The 18,471-nt window shown below is 35.4% G+C and overlaps 1 protein-coding gene across 1 annotated transcript in view; it reads right to left on the minus strand.

Moving 5' to 3' along the window:
* The window catches only part of LOC109045515 (NAD(P) transhydrogenase, mitochondrial-like), a 39,922-nt gene that overhangs the window by 17,788 nt on the left and 3,663 nt on the right, over positions 1 to 18,471 (minus strand). The window contains exons 3-15 of the mRNA XM_042748379.1: positions 17,302 to 17,531; positions 17,010 to 17,227; positions 15,653 to 15,740; positions 15,385 to 15,473; positions 12,849 to 13,036; positions 11,045 to 11,178; positions 10,264 to 10,455; positions 9,512 to 9,665; positions 7,397 to 7,558; positions 4,363 to 4,473; positions 2,919 to 3,064; positions 2,395 to 2,590; positions 1,722 to 1,955 (exon numbers count right to left, since the gene is read on the minus strand). Of these exons, the coding sequence (XP_042604313.1) occupies positions 1,722 to 1,955; positions 2,395 to 2,590; positions 2,919 to 3,064; positions 4,363 to 4,473; positions 7,397 to 7,558; positions 9,512 to 9,665; positions 10,264 to 10,455; positions 11,045 to 11,178; positions 12,849 to 13,036; positions 15,385 to 15,473; positions 15,653 to 15,740; positions 17,010 to 17,227; positions 17,302 to 17,531 (2,142 nt within the window). The remainder of the gene's footprint in view (positions 1 to 1,721; positions 1,956 to 2,394; positions 2,591 to 2,918; positions 3,065 to 4,362; positions 4,474 to 7,396; positions 7,559 to 9,511; positions 9,666 to 10,263; positions 10,456 to 11,044; positions 11,179 to 12,848; positions 13,037 to 15,384; positions 15,474 to 15,652; positions 15,741 to 17,009; positions 17,228 to 17,301; positions 17,532 to 18,471) is intronic.

An 18,471-nucleotide genomic window follows, 5' to 3' on the forward strand; every position in this document is an offset into this window, starting at 1 on the left:
CATGTGCTCTTTGGGAACATGATGAGCGAAATAAAATTAGGGTGAGAACTTCTTGGAAAAGAGAAGCTTCTTTGAGTTGTGCTTTAAACAAAAGTACACAACTGCATATAATGTTGTTAAAGTGCACTTTAGGCAGCTGCTAGCGCTCTGTAAACTATAATAATATGTACAAGACATATCATCAGCACGAGACAAGTATGTGTCCACAGGAAAACTCAGTAGGAGCTGAATCAATAATTCTTCAGCATCTGCTGCGTAACAAGTTAGCAATACAGTTGGATTGGGTGATTATGTACAGTACTCTACACTAGCCCCCCTTTTAGGCTGACAGAAGAACTCACAAGGATAAAAATGAGACTTCTAATCTGCTTTATCAGTGTAGGACTGCAGGCTTCATAGCGGTGGTAGTGGTGGAGGAATGGGAAAGCTCCTGAAGATAATGTGTTCCAGCTTTGAGGGACAAGTGGAAAATGACTGGGGGGCGGAGGGACTAATCAGTGCCAAATTCTGAGAGGTTCCGCCTGGCCAAGCTTTAAACATGAGGCATGTGTGGCACCGGTGGGCCTGTGAGTTAACAAACAAAGCCACACCAGACAAGGAGGACCTAGATCCACGACATTGAGATTTCTAACAGGGGTGCACGATTAATAGAAATGAAACGAAACCACAATAAGCCTAGTTCAAATATCAAACTCAAAAGCCTTGATTCAAATAATTAAATATATGCGTTGCATATTTGAGAGTGAAGCGTGGCACTGTTCTTTTACATGTGATCAGCTCATGATCCTGTGTTTTTTAGTATCTCAGAGCAGTTCAGTTCACAGTAAATGCACTTGTTGTCAAAAGAGAAGTTTTAAGGGCTCACTACGGTTTTCCTCCAAAATAAAAGCTCAATGGTTTAACTTTTGAAAGTGAACAAACAATTTGTACAGAACATTTTAAACTATTATTATTACTATTAAAAGCACTTCACTTGGAAATTAGTATAACAGTAATGAATATTTAATATGAATATGAAACATGAATATTTAGTTTAATATTTGTATTTAATAATAATTATTATTATTTTAATTCATTATAGTGATATAATATTTTTTTTCAGTCAAATCGTGCATCCCTATAAACAAAATTGGAACTTTATCAGAAAAACAACCAGATTTTTTCCCCAACAAAAAAAAAAAAAAATAATAATAATATTGAGAGAACTCCGTTTCTGTTTGCCCAAATATAAAAAATCTGTCCTCATTTTGTTCCAAATCTGAATTGCTTATGAACAGAAAAGATGATATGGGCCTTATTGACTTTCATTGTATGTATAAAACCTGTTCTTTAAAAAGTCATACTGGTTTGAAACATCAAGGTGACTGAATTCTGACAGAATTATCACTTTCGGGTGAACTATCGGTCACACTTTAGTTTAAGGTCCAATTCTCGCTATTATTGAACCATTAACTATGACTTTTGCTTCAAACTTCCTAATTTGCTCCTAATTAATAGTTAGTTAGGTAGTTGTTAAGTTTAGGTATTTTAGTGGGTAAGATTAGGGATGTAGAATATAGAATATGTGCTTTATTAATGCTAATAAACAGCCAACATGTTAATAAAAGTCATACTAATAAGAATACCAATAAGCAACTAGTTAATAATGAGAATTGCTCCCTATACTAAAGTGTTACTGAACTATCCCTTTAATTGTTATTATATAACCAAACAAGCAGGACCTTGAAGTTTGCCATAAGCCACCAGAGATCCGCTGAAGGTGACTCCACCGATGTAGGTCCCCAGGTAGGCCACGATCTTAGTGAGGTTGGCCGCAGGATCGGTTGCGAAGTGTGGATACTCCACCATGTACTCTGCCACGCAGGTGAGCACGGCCGCCAATCCCACCAGACTGTGGAAAGCGGCGACAAGCTGCGGCAGGTCCGAGATCTGGATCTTCTTGGCGATGGCCAGACCTGCGAACAAGAAGGGGGAATTCAGGCCTGCTGGTAAACGGGTCACATCCGATGAAGCGGTGTGTGTGTGTGTGTGTGTTGATGTGAATCTGGAGCGCAGGTTGGGGGAAGGGTGTGTGGGGGGCATGTTTGGGGCGGGCTGAGACCTCAGGGTGGAAGCATCTGGAATCAAGCAGACTTCTGGTTTGAGCTGGGACTGGTCGGGACGGTTTAAACTACATTCCAGCAGGTTTCCAGGAATAATTAGCAACTTAGATTAGACATGACTGGCTACAAAGCGTGATACCGTGCTGTGTGACTCACACGACCTGATGACCATTACCTGGTTTTGCGGGGAATTCACAAGGTTATTTACCATTTACATTCACACACTTGGAGGTTCAAAGGCCGCTGACTAAAGAAGAAATGCATGCAAACACAAGCACACAAGTGTACTCACCAGCAGTGCCACCCACCGCCATGGCCGCACTCATCTGTGCCATGAGCTCAGGAGAAGGCTTCAGCGCTCCGAAAGTGGCAGCAATGCCACCGGCCACTCCGATCATGCCCAGGGCGTTACCGAGACGGGCCGTGGACTGGGTGGACAGACCCGCAAGAGCCCCAACGCAGCATAACCCGGAGCCCAAGTACATCATCTGCACACAAAGAGAAGGTTTACAGGAAGTGAGGAAACAAATCCTTCAGATTCCATTTCTCTATAGAACAACTACTGTAAATGACAACTAAATGAAATAAACAAGCTTAAGTTTTTCCATCTTATATTAAATTTTTTATATGTCAGCTTTTTCAATTAACAAAAATAATTTGAAATAATTTTTCCGTCTGTTATCATCTGCCATTTTGAAAAGTGTAAGTTCGAACCACAGCACTTTAAGAAGTTGCATGATTTGAGGCAAAATCCATGTCCACAGTACAAATGGTGCAGGAGAATTGCAACAGACTAATAAAGTAATGCAGTCTTACCTGTTCAATGTTGTAGCCGCTTTGAAGAGCCACCCCATAACCTCCAACAAACAAACCAGCAGGAAGAAGATACAAGTAGTTGTACTCTGGAGGATCAGTGGGCCGCTTAAACATGTCCAACATCCTCTGAGTAACCAAGAAACCACCTGATCAAAAAAAAAAAAAAAAAAAAGTAATAAATAAACAGGAATATTTTTTAAACATCAAGTTAAATGTGTAAAATGTCCTAATTGAGTTGCAGAAGGATGCCATTAAGAATGGCGGGAGTCACTCATCTGCAGCTCATTAGTGAAGTATTTTTTAAACCGCCATGTGATTGCATTTACATTCATTTTCCTGGCTTACGCCGTCCTAGCTAAGCAACTTACTAGGACGATTACCAAACCAATGCTTTTCATTCGAAACTCAGACGGATATCCAGTTTCACTCAAACCTTAGTGACCTGTTCCTCTGAGGAACCCGGTGAAATATTTAAACTCAGAAGTAAATGCACTTAGACGGTTGAACACAATGTATACAGCATTAGAAAGAACGTTCCGTTTTCCCACAATTAAATGTGAAGGATATCCAGACATTACAGTCAGGGCCAAAGAATAAAATATGTTTTCATTCCTGTCATTAATGGAGCAGGTTCACCATAAATTCCTTGTCTTTTATTGAAATTAAATTGGAAAGGGCAATTGTTATTTTTTCCCTGCATGCACTTGTAACAATAAAAACGGTCGAAAAGAGGATAGGAAAAAGCGACCAGAATGTCCATATTTCTAACTCTAAGGTTTTTTGGGTAATGAGACTGCGGGACGAATCGCCGTGTATGAGGAATGGAAATAACAAAAACCATCTTTCAACTGAAATGAAACACCTGCCTTCTGAGAAGATAAATATATAAATTCAGACATTTTATGTGCGCTGGAACACATATCAAAAAGCTGTTATTGTAGCATGATGAAAAATGGCTGTAAAAGCCCAGTAGCAAGCCATTAAATCACTAACACACCCTCTGACCTGGACTGGCGTCTTGGCCAACCGTACCAAGATGTAGAATGAAGGGGTCATTGGATTCAGGATGGCATTTTGGCCAACTGCCCACTCCAAGCCATTTTTTCCCCTTTTCCTCCTTAATGGCCCTGTTGGTTGGTTTTGAGCAGAGCCTGATTTATGACATGACCGAGGCTCTTTGAAGAAAAACTGCCACGCTGACATTTCCTGCTTCAGGTGTGAGGTTTGACGGACTAAACTATTCCACCTGGAAGGAACGGAATACGCCGCTCTTCTCACGAACACAAGATGCAGGGCAGCCAGAGGGCAGCGAGCGGCCCGAGTGCACAGCCCTCACCTGCTCACATCTGTAATCTTACTCGACTTTCAGCCTCTGATATTTAAGCAATGATTTATCTTGCCTTTCGCTTTTGGCAGGTACAGATCGTGTGTTCAGAGCACTCACCGGCAATGTTGACAGAGGAGATGAAAGCAGCCAGTACGGCCAGGGTCTCGGCCGTGCAGCTAGGAAGCAATCCACCACCCATGAGGGAGAGCCCACCAACAGCAGTCAAACCTGAAAACACACGCCATCCATGTTATTTTCACAAACAAACAAACAATTAATTGTATTTAAATTGGAATACATTTCGAAATATTTTAATTAAAAAAAAAAATTAAATGCTTTCAATTCAAATAATGTAGTTCTTGAAATAAAATCATCTTAATTAAAAAAATTTTGCCTTAAATTGAGATTTTATAAAGTTATTTCTTAAAATAAAATTGGGTGCTGATAACAGCTACTAAAGATTTGCAATATATGTTGACTGCAATAAATAGCATTCCATGAGATACGCCACTAATTTTGAATGAACTGAAAGAATGTGTAACTTTTAAAAAATAAAATGGAAATAATTTTAAATCATTTTTAAAATAAAGTTTGATTGCAAAAATTAACATATCAGAATACACCACCAATTTTGAATAGCATGAATAAATAAATATGCAGTTTAATTAAGGATTAATTAAATTTTTACATATTTAAATATTGACATACTGTAGTAGTTCATTTTAATTATATTTTATTTAAAAAACAAAACTTGTCTTATATTTAGATTTTATAAAGGTTTTTTTTTATATATAAAATTGAAAAAAATATTTGGTGCCGATAACAGCAATTACACTACAATGAGAGATTAGCCATATATGTTGACTGCAAAAAAATATGAAAATGCATCAATTTCGAATGGCTGAAAAAAATACATAATTAAATTTTTCTACAAAAAATAAAATTCAAATAATTGAAATCAATTTTTTTTAATTTTAATTACAAAATTCACATTTTATCAGAATACACCACTAATTTTGAATGGAATAAATGCATTTTTTTTAATAAAAAAAAATGTAATTTAATTAAAATATTTTTTTTTTTACAAAGCAGATGCTGATAACAGCTACTACACTTTATTTACTAGATACTAAAACACACAAACACACAAATAAAAATTAGCATTTCATCAGAATTTGAGCCAGATGTACTCATTACAGCCATGCTAACTAATAAAGCATACATGGATAAATATAATAATTGTTTCCAGATTTGCTCAAAGTGTGACTATATCAAGCGAGAAAAACAAGGCTTATGACAACCGTCCCCCCTCTAATAAAGCACAATTCCATTAGAAATCTTATGTAATATGCTTGATGCCGGCACAGCACTCTCAGAGCTCAAAACAAGTCATTTGTAACTCATTTTGATCGGGGATTAATGAGGACAACACTGGCGTCCCCAAGGGAAATCTGATAACCATCACCTCTTTAATCGTTTTCAAATGCTTCCGCGGCATCGACTCGACTGACCAAACCAGAGGTGGCCCTGATAGTTAGCGGTATCTTAAGTCAATGGAGTGTGTAACTGTTGGTAAGCATTTCCTCTCACTTTGTAATTCTGAAGTAACAATTGATCACAGACCAGCTCGCAGGCCAAGAGCACGCTACCACAACACTGCAGGAAACGCAACAGACGATTTGTAAACCTACGCAGGCACGAACCGCCACACACGCACCCAGACATGCAAAGGTCTGGATATCTGTAAAATAAAACCCTTGGATAAAAATGAAAGATGCCGGAGTCTGCTCGAAATCCACAAACGGATTGCTGTTGTTCTAATGGCTGGATAATATTTCAGACTTTCTGTGATCATGGAGAATAAAGTGACGAGATGTTTGGAAAGCAGGGCTGGTTTAAGCAATGACACATCTATTAGGTCACCACCTAATAGGACCCAAAACCAAAATCAGATAGCCCAAGTTCATCAGTAAACATTCCTTGGATCAGGTGATGTTCAAACGTTCATATCAAGCGATGTGGAGTCATTCTGATTCACCAGTTTCAGGTAGATTAAAGAGCAAGAGAGGAACTCTACTCCAGCAGGAGCGAAAGAGTAACTTTATGCTTCTGGAAAAGTTCTACCACACTTTCAATGAGAATATGAAATTCCACATTAGTGGCTTAACGTCTCGGACACTTTTGTGAAAGCTTCATTACTTCTGGCATCAAAAGAAGCGAATTCCAACTCGCTCACATTTCCAGGCCTGTGAAAGACACAGTTCAATAAGTGTCAAATATGTAACACCTCATACTCAAATACGACAAAGAAAAGCAAGAGACTGTCTCTACAAGACTAATAAAGTAATTCCTAGGAAGTGTGCAGTAGGTCCAGGCAAACTAATTGCTTCAGTTGATTCCCCACACTCTTGATGTGAAGTTTATAGCTCTCTTGACATAAAGCACTCTTTAATGCAGACCACCAAGGACCTGGTGGTGTTAAAAACAATGAAACCTTTCCTGGTTTCTCAGCCTGCTGAGAGAAATGAATAAAAGCTTAACGAAGCACAGAAGCATCCTTGATCTGCCTGGCTGATGACGGCGTGGCCTTCTGAAGACCGCTGAACCTTGGGACCTTTAAGTCTAGACTAATGAAGAGCTGAATTCGTCACTTAACGGGTGGGCTACGTCAGCCCATCACAGACGCTAACTCAAGGGCGAGAAGAAAAAAATATTAGGTGACAGTTTCTGCCCATTAAAGCAAGTGGGTAATTCACACCCACTTGAGAGCCCTCCGTAGCTAAAGGGCAAACTCAGATGAAGAAAAAGCACTTTGATGACCTGTGCTTGAGAAAAAAAATTAGATCGTGTGACATTTTAAAATTTAATATCAGAAATTTCGATAGTTTCTATCTATCTATACACATCCTCTGCAGAATGTGCAAAATGTTAATAATTTAAACAAAATAAGAGGGATCATGAAAATTGCAAGATATTTTCTATTTATTACTGTCCTGAATGAGCTATTTCACATAACCGGTTGTTTACAAACACTCCACAAGAAAAAATTATAACTGAATTTATAAAAATGAGCCCATTCAATTAAGAGCCGGAGGATGCAAGTATAGCAATTACTTTCACTTTGGTTGTGCACTTTGATTTACTAACTTACCAGAAATGGCATTTGTTACGGACATAAGTGGAGAGTGAAGAGCAGGAGTGACGCCCCATACGGTGTGGTATCCCACGATTCCTGCCAGGCCAAAGGTTGTAACCATCTGAGGGAAAGCAGCATTGGGAGCACACAACCCAAGACCGATCGCTGAAGCCAGACCTGAGTAGAAATAACAAGATGTCAAACATTATAGCTTTGTTTTTCAGTAAAGGTAATTTTTACTGCTTGACTGCACAGACAAATCAGCCAAGTGCCAGGGGCAATGGGTCCCATTTATACATCCCATAATCCTCTCAAAACATCAACATTGCTGTGGGTCATGTACACTTGCCACCTCAACTCTAATATAGGGTACATTTGCTGTCTGACTCATTAAATTTTAAAACGTTAAAGTTAAAAATAAATGTGTATTAAGCTGGGGAAAAAAAGTCCCATAACTAATTTTTGGTAAATGTATAAGAATTCATAGTTGGTTTATTTTAGTGCTGTCAAACGATTAATAGCGATTAATCACATCCAAAATAGTTCACATAATGTGTGTGTGCACACTGTGTATATTTATTATGTATATATAAATACAAACACATGCATGTATGTATTTAAGAAAAATATGTTATGTTTATATATTAAATGTGTAATATAAAATAAGAATATAAGTGTATATACACATCTAAGTATTTTCAAAATATATACTGTATGTGTGTGTATTCATATATATATGTCTTAAGCGTCAGTTTTTCAAAATTGAGATTTATATATCTTCTGAAAGCTGAATAAATAAGCTTTGGCAGAGACACCGATTTAAAAATCTTGAATTTGAGGGTACAAAAAAAAAATCTAAATATCGAGAAAACTGGCTTTAAAGTTGTCCAAATGAAGTTCTTAGCATTGCATATTACTAATTAAAAATTAAGTTATATATATTTATGTTAGGAAATTTACAAAATATCGTCATGGAACATGATCTTTACTTAATATTCTAATGATTTTTTCCATAAAAGGAAAATCTATAATTTTGACCCATACAATGTATTTTTGGCTATTGCTACAAATATACCCCAGCAACTTAAGATTGGTTTTGTGGTCCAGGATCACATATACATAATAAATATACACAGTACACATAGATATATTATATAAACAAAAACTTATTTTGGATGCAATTAATCACAATTAATCGTTTGAGAGCACTAGTCTATTTATTTATAAATGAATAAATAAAAATACTAGTATAGTTATAAATGAAAAATAAATATTTTTATAATATTATATTAAAATGATTATTTCCAGTGGTCTTAATAATAGGCCTTTTGGTATTGCCAACTCACAGACCAGCCATTTGCCATTGTGAGTAAGAAAACCTCAACACCATGCCATAACAGACGTACACAGCAGGAGGGAAGGAGCAACACAACTACCATTTTATCATCCCAGGTTCCTGGCATTCAGATGCCAGAACAGGCCAAGGTGATGTGGAAAATAAAACAGCTTGTGCCGCAATTAGGTGACCAATCGTGATTTCAAAAGGCAGTGATTTCGGTCTTCCGAGCAAGTCAGGATTCCCTGTACCTAAGTTCATACAGATACAGGAAAACCATGAAAGGGCAGGAAGATCTCATTTGCATGTTTGTTTATCAGCCGGTGTTTATTTACGTGCGAGTTGTATTTGTGGCTTGTCTGAGTGAGGAAGTGAGTGCTTTGATGTGAAGCCAAAGTTGCCTCTCCACACAAAAGTGGTCCTCGGGCGTCTGCAACCAATAGAATTCATTTGTGTACCGTTTAGTTTAGCGGGGCTTTGGAGTCTAATCACATCTTGGGACAAAGCAGCCAAACAGGGGAGCTACTATTTTTGGAATTTCTTAGCAATGCAGATTGTTAAGTGGATAAAAAGGAAGAAAATAAAAATCGGATTAATCTCAAAGGCAATAAAGGGGGACCGCTTGAAACATACACAGCAACCTTATTAACATAGTTCAATGTCAGAGACCACCAATGAAGCAGTCTCTTCCTCTTAAAACACACAGGGAGCCGCTTTCATATTAACACCAGGGGGGACCTGGAGAGATCCGGCGGGAAGAGGAAGGCAGGGAGGGCAGCCGGACTGTGATTTACCTCCGGTGTAAATCCCAGCCGTGTTGAGGGTGGCTCTGAAGGGCGAGATGGCAGCTGCCTTTTCCTTCTCCAGCTCCTGGACACTCTTTTGTTTTGGAGGTGCTGCCACTGGGATGTTGTTAGGTTGTGGTGCAGGGAAAAGCACTTTTCCGTCCTGCAGACAGACAGAGAGAGTGAGAGCCACAATTCAAATAACACCACGACTCAACTCCTTGAAAGCTAAATGAGTGCCATAGAGATACTGAGTCATAAATTTCAAATGGCTCACATCCTTTAGCTCAGGGGTGTCAAACTCATTTTAGGTCAACAGACAGATTTTTGCAAGCCTAATTTTTGTATTTGTTAAACTTTAGTGTATCCATGGAGAACACATGCACGAAAAGTCCACAAAACAACTTCAATGCTTATTTCACCAATATTATGGTATAACAAAATGGATTAAATTTACTCATTTTAATTACACATACACAACCAATATAAAAAAAAAAAATTGTTGCTAATACTGTTATTTATTTTAATATTTGTCCTTATACCTGTCAATGCCAAATCTCAAAGTGGGATATGCTGCCTTGTCCAACTTTGCACAGATACAATTTCAATAAAAATAAAAAACATTTTTGCTAGATGTTTGAATGTGAAATTTTGTATATAATTGAAAGAAAGGTTTTACTAATTTAGGATGTGACCTATAACATGCAACACAATTAAGAATGTTTATATGTCCTCCTAAAAAATAAAATAAAATAGTTTACCTGCATAACTACTGAACCTCGGATGACGTGGTCCATTGTGCCATAATCAAACTCGTTTTTGATGTCAAAGTGAAAAACTTCCTTGTCCGGGCTGATGGCACGGATGAGTTTGATGATGTTGTTCGAGTATAATGTGCTGGCCTGAGTCGGGAGGCGACTGGGAAGATCAGTGTAGCCAACATGGACCACACCCTACAGGAACGTACAGAAATACATTTAATGAAACAAGACAGACAAACATGAATATACACCAACATTCAAAAGATTTCGGTTGGTAAGATTTTTTCAATGTTTTTGAAAGAAGTCTCTTATGTTCTCCAAGGCTGCATTTCTTAATTTATATTATATAAATATACTGCATTTATAAACATAATAAAATGGTAATTGTGAAATATTATTATGATAAGAGTTTTTAATTTTAATATATTATAAGAAAGCTGAATTTTACATCAGCCACTACTCTAGTCTTCAGTGTCGTCCTTCAGTAATCACTCTAGTATGCTGATTTGCTGCTCAAGAAATATTTCTTATTATCATCACTGTTGAAAACCGTTTTGCTGCTTAATAATTTTGTGGTAACAGTGATACATTTTTTAAGATTCTTTGATGAACAGAAAGTTCACATTCCTGTAGCTCAAATAGTGAAGTAATGTATAATATACATTAATCCTAAAAAAAAAAAAAAAAAAAAAAAATGCCTTATTGACCCCTGAATGTTACTGACAAACACATGAAGCTCATGCCAGACCCCCAAGTTGTTGTTCTGTTGCAGTGTACTCACTTTGTGAACGGTGAGTTCTCCAGGAACCGTGGTCTCAATGTTGCCCCCAGCTTCTGCAGCCAGGTCCACCACCACTGAACCGTCTTTCATGGTCTCCACCATTTCCTTAGTAATCAGCACAGGGGCCTTCCGACCTGCATAATAATTTCAGCACAGTGAGACTGGTAAACCAAAACCATGACTGATATGCATTTAATAAGACTCCTCTGATGTGCCTTTTATCCGTGCAACCTAATATACTGATAAGCTGTTTTGCAGCTTGTTGGTTTTAAAAGAAAAACACTATTCTGATAAAAGTAGAACAGATTGCATGCATTTGACCAATCGGAGCGTGCTAAAAACTGCCCGGGTATTTACTGTACAAAAAGTCTAACTGGTGGCTCCATGGCTTCAGGGATGGAAATAAAATAACATTGGAGTGACACCAGGAGTGTGCACAAGCATGCAAGAGTCACATAAACTAACTTCAAATGCCAGCGGTACCGAACAAGCAACACAAACTGGAAAAACTCTCTGCCAATCTAAAGCAAGAGCGACACAAAACAACCCTTATGTCACTCAATCTTCAAAAACATTCTGTTATAGACGCCTGATTTTTATTAGGTTTCAGTCATGGAGACGAAGACAAAACATGCTTCAAATAAACATGAAGCAGAGCTGTTAAATTGGTAATTACGCTGTATGAAATTAGTTATGTCGGTTAATCCGTTTCTCTTTTTTTAAATGCCAGGAAAAGTCATACAAGAATTAACTTAAGGATCCTGAGATAAACCAGGATCACGGTTAAAAGAATAGTTCAAATGTAAACTACTCGCCCTCATGTACTTTTAAACCAAAATGTTGTTATTTTTCCATGAAAAGCAACAAAATGAACTTAAGAATCATCATTTTTTTTTACCAGTTCATCATGACTAGAGACTGACAAGCTCCAAAATGGACAAGGAAGCACTTTAAAAGCACCATTATATGAGGTTAACAAGTTTTGTTTGCCATATTCTAAGTCTCGTGAAATCAAACAAAAGATTTGTGATGGGGAGACCAAAATTAAATCATGCAATGAATTTTCAAATAGCTTTGTATTGTTATAATGACAGTAGTGATGCATGTTTTTATTTTTTTTTTTAAACTTGCCATCTGCACTAAGATATTCCTGTTTATTTCACAGCAAATGTCTTTTAGCAGCCCCAGGGCTTTTGTGAAAACTACAGACTGTACTTTTTCACATTTTTGTATCTTTTCTTAAGAATAGTCTGATCGATTTATTAATAAATAATTAAACAGCCAACCTTTATTAAAATCCCATGTTGCCAGTGGTGATTTACCTCTGCGTCTATGATGCAGGTTAGACATCAATAACAGGTCGGACATCATATTTCATTGTAGAGCAACAGTAAAGGTGAAGAAAACTAGTCGATTTTTACTTAAAACCTTTCATACACCTTCACAAGGCTTAGAATATACCCAATATAGAGACATACTGTATGGAATACTTTATGCTGCTTTTGGGCCTTCTGAAGTTGACAGCCTATGATCACTAAAGAAAAAAAGAAAAGATTCTTGCATGCATTTCACAGAAAAACAAAACAAAAACAAATACAGCACATAGCTTTGTAACAACATAAGGCTGAGTAAAATAAGAGTAAAATCAAAATTTCTGGCTGAACTCTTCCTTCAAAAAGTCAAATGGAAAAATAAGAGCATGTGCAAACACCACAAGACTCATTATCAACATGCCAAAGAGGGCATGTGATGGAAAAAGAGGAAGATGAGATGGAAAGGGAGTGAATGCTGCAGGTGTGCATACCGGGGATAAGCGCAGTAGTGATAATGATGTCAACATCCAAACACTGCTTGGCAAACAGCTTCATCTCTGCCTCGATGAACTCCTTGGACATCTCCTTAGCGTAACCGCCCTGGCCTTCTCCTGACTCCTTCATGTCCACCTCCAGGGGCTCGGCACCCAGGGACTTGAACTGCTCCAGTGCTGCGGCTCTGGAAGAAGAGGACAAGACTAACGCAACACTGCCACCGAGAGGAAGCTTGCTGGAACTGACTCAAGTTTTATGTTCCAAAGCACAGAAAGGATGTGAATGAACTAAATACACCAAACTTGGCTCAAGGTGCAAGATCATAGTCATTAAATCATAGTAAAATGTGTTTTTTTTTTTTTTTTTTTTTAATATAAATCTGTACATTTCAAACCATTTTGGAAGGATTAGCTATGACATCACTGTTTTCTTGCACAAGTCCTGTTTATGTCCTTGTTTTTGGAAAAAACGTGAGAGAAAGAAATTTCTTTTAGATAAAAAAATCATAATTATTATATAGTGGAGAGGAGTGGTTAATAAATAATATTTTTTATTAATGATGACAAAAATTGGAAGTAAAAGAGCATCTGTCAGATTAAAAAAAAAAAGGAGGAAAAATACACAGACCATTTAGCTGCAAGCGAGAATCATCAGGGTCAATTAATGGAAAAAGGAACAAATGTTATAACTCACATTTGGCAATTGTGATAAAAGTTGTTGTGGTAAAACACAACACAACGTGGTTCTAAGGATGTTCTGGCGCCCCCTAGCACCACAAATGACTAATAACATCTGTAAATCAGTCTCTCCTGTGTCCTTGAGTTTAATAACACTTGCCATTATCATGTTAATCGAACAAATAACCTACAGTAGGTTAGAGACAGAAAAGAAAATGGAATCTTGATTTGAGATATTAAAAAAAAAAAAACTAAGTAGTGTGGATATTTTTATGACACTACCTACATATCTACACTGCCATTCAAAAGTTTGGGATCAGTAAGATTAGTTTTTTTTAAAGAAGATTATGCTCATTAAAGCTGTATCTATTTGATCAAAAATACAGAAACTGGAATTTTGTGAAATATTATTGCAATTTATAATAACAGTTTTCTATTTTAATATATTTTAAAATTAGGGCTGTCAAATGATTAATCACGATTAATCACATCCAAAATAAAAGTTTTGTTTACATAATATATGTGTGTATACTGTGTATATTTATTATGTATATATAAATACACACACATGCATGTATATATTTAAGAAGAATATGTTATGTTTATATATTAAATATATTTATATATAATATAAAATATAAGAATATAAATATATAAATGTATATACACATGTAAATATTTTCTAAATATATAATTTATGTGTGTGTATTTATATATACATAATAAATATACCCTGTACACATACATATATTATGTAAACAAAACTTTTATTTTGGATGTGATTAATCGGGATTAATCATTTGACAGCCCTATTTAAAATATAATTTATTCTTGTGAAGCAAAGCTGAATATTCAGCATCATTACTTTAGTCTTCAGTGTCACGTGATCCTTCAGAAATCATTCTAATATGCTGATTTATTATTAGTGTTGGAAACAGTTGTGCTGCTTATTTTGGGACCTGTTATACTTTTTAAGGATTCTTTGACATATAGATGTTAAAAAGAACAGTGTTTATTATTTTTTTACTATTCAAAAGTTTGGGGTTGGGACATTTTTTCTTTTTTCGTTTAAAGAAATTAATACTTTTATTCAGCAAGGATGTGTAAAATGGATAAAAATTGATAGTAAACACTTGTATTGTTTTGCAAAAAATACTGTTCTTTTTTAATGTTTTATTCATCAAAGAATCAAAGAAAAAAAGTATCAAGTTCCAAAAAAATATTAAGCAGCACAACAGTTTCCATTTCAACCCTAATAATAAATCAGAATATTAGAATGATTTCTGAAGGATCATGTGACACTGAAGACTGCAGTAATGGCTGATGAAAATTCAGCGCTGCATCACCAAAATAAATTACATTTTAAAGTATACTAAAATAGGAAACCAATATTAGAAATTGCAATAATATTTCACAATATTACTGTATTGTTTATCAAATAATAATATGAGCATAAGTAACTTAAAAAAAAAAAAACTATAAAAAATTTGGGGTCAAAAAGTTTTTTTTTTTTTTTTTATGTGTTTACATATAATTTAAAAACACTTATTATTACAACTTAAAACAACTAACCTATTTCAAAAAATATGTTAAAAAGCTATTCCTGTGATGGTAAAGCTGGATTTTCAGCAGCCAAATGTCAGTCTTCAGTGTCACCTGATCCTTCAGAAATCATTCTTATATGCTGATCTGGTGCTCAACAAACATTTCCTGTCATCATTATTGAAAACATTTGTGTTACTTAATATTTTTTTGGATATTTAATGCATGCTTGCTGAATGAAAGTATTAGTTTCTTAAAAAAAAAAAAAAAAGAATAACCATCTTGAATAACTATAAGTTGTATGACTTTTTACCTGGTGTCAAACCCCCTGACAATGGCACCCATAGCACGGGCAGAGCCAGCAGCGGCCAGCCCAGCCACTCCACCTCCAATTATCAGCACCTGCCAAAAAGAACAGACTTTTTAAAATTCAAACTCTGAAAATCTAATTTGGGAAAGTATGAACAGTGCTAATATCTTCATCCAAGACCTAATGTGAGAAGTGTACGGCAATGAATCAAGCAAACTCAAATAAAAACCACTCCGGACGCGCGTGTGTGTGTAAGGTATGCCAAGCATACCTTAGCAGGAGGAACCTTCCCCGCGGCTGTGATCTGACCAGTAAAGAAGCGGCCAAAGTTGTTGGCTGCCAGGACCACGGCTTTATAACTGCCAAGAAAAACAGACACACATCAGTCACAGCTGCTGATGAGGCAGAAATCAAGACACATTTTACGCTGGCCAAAAATCTCACATTTGTTGACACTAATGACATTCAAGATTTAGGTAAACGGGTCACAGCAGACTGGCCTGTGAAGTCTGATTATTTGTCTAGTATTTCCCACTAAAAATAATAAATAAATAAAATAAAATAAAATAAATAAATAATCCTGAAAAAAATGTATCCTAAAAAAAATATAATTAAAAAAAATTTAGTATGTATTTTGTATATATGTATATATGATATATATATATATATATATATATATATATATATATATATATATATATATATATATATATATATATATATATATATATAAAAAATACAAAATACAAAATACATACTACATTTAGGCAAGACACCACAGGTGAATAGGGTAGTTTTTTAAAACTTACTTCAAATGATTACAGGAGATTACATTCTGTATTAAAAGTTTTACTATTATTATATCTTAAATATCTTTAAATATGCAAATAAGCAATTATACAATTTAAATAAAATATTGCAAATTAAACATTGCATACATACAGAACACAAAACGTAATGTAAAAAGCCATGTTCAAAATAATTTTATTATTTTCGACAAATTAGTGCTAAAGGTTTACAGATGGGAATTGGATCCATTTTAAATCAAACTAAAAATAAATAAAAGAAAACATGAAAAGAAAAGGAGAAAAACTAAAATAAAATTCCCTTTAAAGCAACGTATTATTGTATTCTAAATGTGTAAAAAGAAAGTGTAATGTAATGTGGATATTTTGTATGTTTTATTAAGCAAACATAAAATGAAAAAAAAATAATAATAAAAAAGAAAATAAATAAAATAAATGGCTTTTAAAGCAATGTATTGTTACTGAATTCTACATGAGTAAATAGATAAAGCGTAATGAAATGTGTATTTTAGAGGTTTTATTAATCTAACAAAAATGAAAAAAAGAAAGAAAATAATAAAAGAAAATAAATAACCTTTAAAGCAATGTATTATTCAATTTTACATGCATAACTAGATTAAGTGTAATGAAATGAGTATTTTGGATGTTTTAATTAAACTAGTCTGAAAGAAGTCATGTTATAGAATCAAAATTGCCCGAAAATCTCAAAACTGACCAGTGCAAAAACAAGCACTATTATTAGTAGCAGTACCTTCATTATTTAACACAATATATTTTAAAAAAAAAATGTTGTTTTGTTTTTTTTGCTTTAGATTGCCTTACCCAGCAATGTTGGCCATGGAACTGAGGGCATCATAACCCTGAGCAATAGTAACACGGGGCACCTGGTCCATGGCCAGGACGGTGGCTTTGCACTGGGACAAGCGGTCCATCAGCTCAGGGTTCTGAGCGGGATAGATGAAACTGACGAGGGTGGCTCCTTCACTCATGAGGTCGGCCTCATGAACTCCCAGAGCGGAGTTCAACATGGGGGCACGCACCTGTGGCAAACGGCCGGAGAGAATGAGCGTTGATGATGACACATTAAGTGAAGGTAACATGAATCTAACAGTACCTTAAGCAGAACATCAGATGCAAAGACATCTTTGGCGTCCCTGATGGCTGCTCCTGCTTTTGTATACATGTCATCTGAGAACTTGGCAGATTCTCCTGCACCAGACTCCACGACCACATTAAAGCCCTGCTTGATGAGAGCTTCCACTCCGGCTGGAGAGATGGCCACTCGACGCTCATTCTGAAAGATTTCCTTGGGAACGCCGACAGTCAGCTGTTTGTATGGAATGCCTGAAGGAAGTAACAGAGAATTACAGAATAAAGCATAGTCTGGAGTAGAAACATATTATTAAGTGTTCATGTGAAATGTAAAAGTTCAAAAGGTGGGTCCTGCACCAGAAGGGCAACTGTCATTGAAATCAATGGGCTTTCAAGGTATTATGAAAAATGCTGGTATCTGAGTTCATGTTTTAGACTTAAACAGTTTATTCATTAAATTGGTAGACAATTAAATAAAAAAAGCATAAATATTCACATTTTAATAATAAATGCTATTTTATTTATATGGATAATTAAAAGTTATATCATTATAACAATTATTATACAATGCAAAGATTTTTTTTTTTTTTTGATATTGTACTTTAAAAAATAGATACATTAGGTTTTAGTAATTTAGAGTAATTAACACTATTTTTACATGTGGTATCATACACTTCACTTTTTAAACAAAAAATAGATGCATTTTATTCTTTATTATATATTCAAAAATCTTTACATTAGTGTTACGTAAGAACACATTTGATTAGTTTTAATTTAAAATGTAATTTTATATGCCATAAAAATGTACAAATTCCTTAGATTAAAAAAAAAAGTCTGAAAATTGAATATTCTTATTTTAAAATTACAACACTAGCAGCAACTCATGTTGTGATTCTTCACATCTTTAATATGTGCACCTTTTTAATCATCTACAAGAAATTTGACTCAATCCACAGGTGGTATTTTCTGCTTAGAGAAACTAATACCACAGAAACAAAGTGAAGTGTGAAAAGCTGATCTCAGGCTGCTCTCATAGCCAGTATGTCTTTAGACCACTTCTAACTGTGCAGACTTTCCATTTTGAACTCAAGGATAGGTCAAAGAGAAAAGCAGTACAATAAAGATAAGAGACAGACTAACAACTGCTGAAGCAGCTCATAAAGACCAATGGGTGGTTTAAAAGAAACGTGTA

Source organism: Cyprinus carpio, chromosome B21 (genome assembly GCF_018340385.1).
Source record: "Cyprinus carpio isolate SPL01 chromosome B21, ASM1834038v1, whole genome shotgun sequence".
Lineage (NCBI taxonomy): Eukaryota > Metazoa > Chordata > Actinopteri > Cypriniformes > Cyprinidae > Cyprinus > Cyprinus carpio.